Source organism: Peromyscus leucopus, chromosome 17 (assembly GCF_004664715.2).
Source record: "Peromyscus leucopus breed LL Stock chromosome 17, UCI_PerLeu_2.1, whole genome shotgun sequence".
In the NCBI taxonomy this organism is placed as follows: Eukaryota; Metazoa; Chordata; class Mammalia; order Rodentia; family Cricetidae; genus Peromyscus; species Peromyscus leucopus.
In genome coordinates this window covers 40956731-40960790 of record NC_051077.1, presented here as the reverse complement: position 1 = coordinate 40960790, position 4060 = coordinate 40956731, and the positions used below count along the sequence as shown (strand labels likewise).

The 4060-nt window shown below is 49.9% G+C and overlaps 1 protein-coding gene across 1 annotated transcript; it reads right to left on the bottom strand.

Moving 5' to 3' along the window:
- Positions 1–1396: 1396 nt before the first annotated feature.
- Positions 1397–3782, bottom strand: Hmgb2 (high mobility group box 2). The gene is made up of 5 exons (XM_028889264.2): positions 3645–3782; positions 2840–3022; positions 2284–2429; positions 2028–2202; positions 1397–1572 (listed from the first exon to the last, which is right to left on the bottom strand). Exons 2-5 carry the CDS (start codon positions 2987–2989, stop codon positions 1414–1416), a joined length of 630 nt encoding a protein of 209 aa, XP_028745097.1. The 5' UTR covers positions 2990–3022; positions 3645–3782; the 3' UTR covers positions 1397–1413.
- Between the last annotated feature and the right edge of the window lie 278 nt (positions 3783–4060).

The following is a 4060-nucleotide window of genomic DNA, read 5'->3' as shown; positions in this document are numbered from 1 at the left end:
CAAACCAGTTAAATTACAGCCTATTCAATGGAAGGGTATGCAGACATTAATTTTTAAAAAAAAAATGGGGCTGGAGAAATGGCTCAGCAGTTAAGGGCACTGACTGCTCTTCCAGAGGATCTGAGTTCAATTCCCAGCACCCACATGGCAGCTCACAACTATCTGTAACTCCAAGATTTGCCATCCTCACATAGACAGACATGCAGGCAAAACACCAATGCACATACAAAACAGCTGCTGTGAGAACTCTTCTCATTTGTATAATACTGATAACACCATACAGAGGTGTACACACACATACACACACCATTATATCACATTCTTGATTGTTCCTAGGATTATTAGTCTTGAGAACCTAAAGCTGAAAAGGAATGTAATCATGCTTACTATAATCCTTACACTTTGTACCACAGAAGCATTTTCTTTTCAGGGTATCTCCCTATATACACAACCAGGGCAGGCCCTAACTCCCAATCCTCCTGCCTCATACCTTGCAACACTAGGATTACATATACCTGTGACCACCACACCCAGTCTAGTATGACCTACTTTTAACATCTTTACACACTTGCAAGTAGTAGCTGGTCCAGGACAAAGCCTTCTTCCTATCCTCATTCAAATCATTTCATAACTTGCTTTCAGGACTTTAAATTTTGGTACAAGCTAAGATGCCTATCCACCTCAAATCCACACTAACATTCAAACAATCAAAATAACTAAAACCCCACCTCAGTATCTAATACATTATCCAAAATATTTTAATATACTAAATCACCCAACACCTGAAGTTAAGAACACACACATTTGAATGGATAATTTTTGTACTTGTAATTAGCACAATCACTCAACTGTTTGAAAGCTTTATATCCCTAACACTTAGCTTTAACCTTTTGCTAATAATTATGCCCTAACTTATGTTCATTAAAAGAAAAATCAGAGAAACTAATGAATCAGCAAAAAAGATCAAAAGCTTAACTGCAGAAAATGGACTGACAGGGCCCCAATTGTTTAAGAAAAAATTAATATATGAATACAAACACAATGCAAGTAATATACATTATTTTATTACAAATTTTTTTAAAAAACAAAATGCAACATCCTAAAAAAAAAAATTTACTGGTAATACAAATTCCTATTAAGTTTGCTGTGCTACTATAAGAAATTAAAGAAACCATTAAATATTTAGGAACATTCAACATCAAAAGCTTTAAATCTAACTGTACGTTGTAGCCCCTGAAAAAGCTACAAACTCTTTTTTTAAAAAAAGTATTTTCTCTACAAAGAATCTCATCAGCTATACAAAAATCTGTACAGTTTTTATACTGAAGCTAATGTTGAGCTGCACTTGAATTTCACATTCTTAGCAAAATAATTGCCTGAGCACATACACGCCACACATTTTAGGACAGCCATTTATTCTTCATCCTCTTCCTCATCATCATCATCTTCGTCTTCCTCCTCCTCCTCTTCTTCCTCATCTTCTGGTTCATTCTTCTTCTTTGAGCCTGTTGGCCTACCAGGACCCTTCTTTCCTACTTCACTTTTACCCTTGGCACGGTATGCAGCAATATCCTGAAATATTGTCAAAGATAGATCAGCATCCGGTGTCACTGGTCAAGTGTGAAAAACCACTGAAATGTAAACAACCTAAAACTGACCAATAACCTTATTAGCTGGGAATGCGACCACCACAGATTTGAGAGCATTTGTTCCTTTTAATCAGATAAAAGGCGAGCTGCCTTACTTAGATCGGTGTGAGTGCTTTTGCTGACAATGCCCATCTATTTTGTAAGATCACCCCTTCCCATCCCACCTTACATTTTTAGACACAACTACCTAACTAAAATATAGTTGGCACTCTAAAACAGATTTACACAACTTTGAGTGGATACGCAGAATTTACAAGGGCTGTAAAGACTAAATGAAAACAAAGTTTATCTTGTCTGTAGTGCTAGTTTCATAACTGACAACCAGTTTCTGCAGCTCATGTATACCCATAAGTTTTTAAAGGTCAAAAGGCACTATACCTTTTCATACTTCTCCTTTAGTTTAGCTGCTTTCTGCTCATAGGGTTGTTTATCTTTGGCAGACTGTTCAGACCACATCTCACCCAATTTTTTTGCAGTATCTCCAATAGACAGGCCTGGGTGTTCACTTTTGATCTTTGGGCGATGTTCAGAGCAAAACAGGAAGAAGGCAGACCTGAAAGGAAGCAATAGAGTTAACAAATGGAGAAGGGAGGAAAGGCGAGAGACGGTTTGTTTAGTTTTGAGATCAACTTACGGCGGTCTTTTTGGAGCATTAGGATCCTTTTTCTTTCCTTTCTTATCACCTTTGGGAGGAACATAATTCTTCATCTCCCTGTCATAACGAGCTTTGTCGCTCTTGGCCAAATCTTCGAACTTCGACTTCTCCTTTGCAGACATGGTCTGGGGGAGAGGAACCCGAGTAAACCGGCACATTTTTAAGCTCTTGGCCATACATATCAGTATATAAAGCAAATAAAGGGGGCAAAACTCTACGCTCTTGGCGGTCCCAGACACACAAATAAACAAGCAAGAAGCAAGCGACGAGCTCAGCACCATTTCCAGCTCTTAGCCGTCCCACCCTAACAAATACATTTTCACGGACGGAGGGGCCGGAAGGGGGGAGGCTGCACTTTGGCAGTCTTTACATTACCTAAACTCGGTCACCGGGCTAGGGAAGCCCGCACTTCCTGGTTTGCCCGCCCCAGCCCCCCCCCCGGGAGTGGGGGGGGGATATAAGAGCCTGGGCTGCGTGGGAATCCCGCTCGCCCACCCACCCGCTCGCCCTCCCTCCCTCCCTCCCCGCGGCTCACCTTCCATCTCTCGGAGCACTTCTTGGAGAACTCGGCGAAGTTGACCGACGAGTCCGGGTGCTTCTTCTTGTGCTCCTCCCGGCACGTCTGCACGAAGAAGGCGTACGAGGACATCTTGCCCCGCGGCTTGTTGGGGTCTCCCTTGCCCATGCTGACGGCGCGGCGGCGGTGGCGGCGGCGAACCTGCCGCGGGGAAAGAGAGAAAGAGCCGTGGCGTGGCGGCGCGGGCCCGCGGTGATGGTGGAGGGTGAGGGCCGCCCGTGGGGAAGGAGGGGCGGTGGAGGGGGTTGTGGGGGGGGGAAAGAGCGCGCGCCCCTCCGCTCCGCTTCCCGCCCAAACCCGCGCCCCGAGCGCCAGCCCGCGCGGTCCCGAACCCCCCCCACGCCCGCTTCCCCGCCTCCTCCCGGGGCGCACGCGCGCGCGCCCCCGCCCCGCCCGGCTCCGACCCGCCGCGGCCCCGCGGCCCCCACCACCCACCACCCCGAGGCCGAAAAGCCGCCCGTCCGCGCGCCGCTCCGGACGGAAAAGCCCCGCGCCTGCCACGCCGCGGGCCTCACGCCCCACATTTCGTGTTTAAAGAAAAAGAAGAAAAGCCGCGGCCGGGTCTCTTAAGAGAGCTCCCCGAACGCCCGACTCCGCCGTCCCGGCCCCGGCCTTCACTCCCCCGCCCCACCAAAGTCGGTCCGTCCGCTAGCTAGGCCCGCCCGCCCGAAGCGCCGGGCCCCGGGCCGAGGCCCGACACACGTCCCCGGCTCCGCGGACAGGCCCGGGCCGCCGTGCCCGAGGGCTCCCGGGCGCCCCTTACCTGGCGCGAGCGCTTCCCTCCGAGCCCCGACGAGAGAGAGAGAGACAGAGGGAGAGAGGAGACTTCCTTCCCCAAGCGCCGGCGAGAACTGGTTTCTCGCTAACGCAATCCGCAGCCTCTTGTTTTGCAGACTGCTCCGCGCCACGGCAACTTGACCGGCCCGGCCTCAGGCCACGCCCCCGCTCCTCGCTGGTTGGCTGTCGGGATCATTCAAACCACGAGGGGTCCCCGCCCACCCGCGGCGTGAGGCTCCTGATTGGCCGGCTCCCGGCGGGGGGTCCGTCCCCTCGGGCCCCTCCTGCCTAGCAGGTTCGGTCGGTCGCCCAGGTCGTTAACTCCCAGACCCGTTGGAACCGGTCTAGGGAGGAATGGGCTGCTCGGCCCTGATTGGCGGCAGGGAAAAAGCGTTTGAAAAA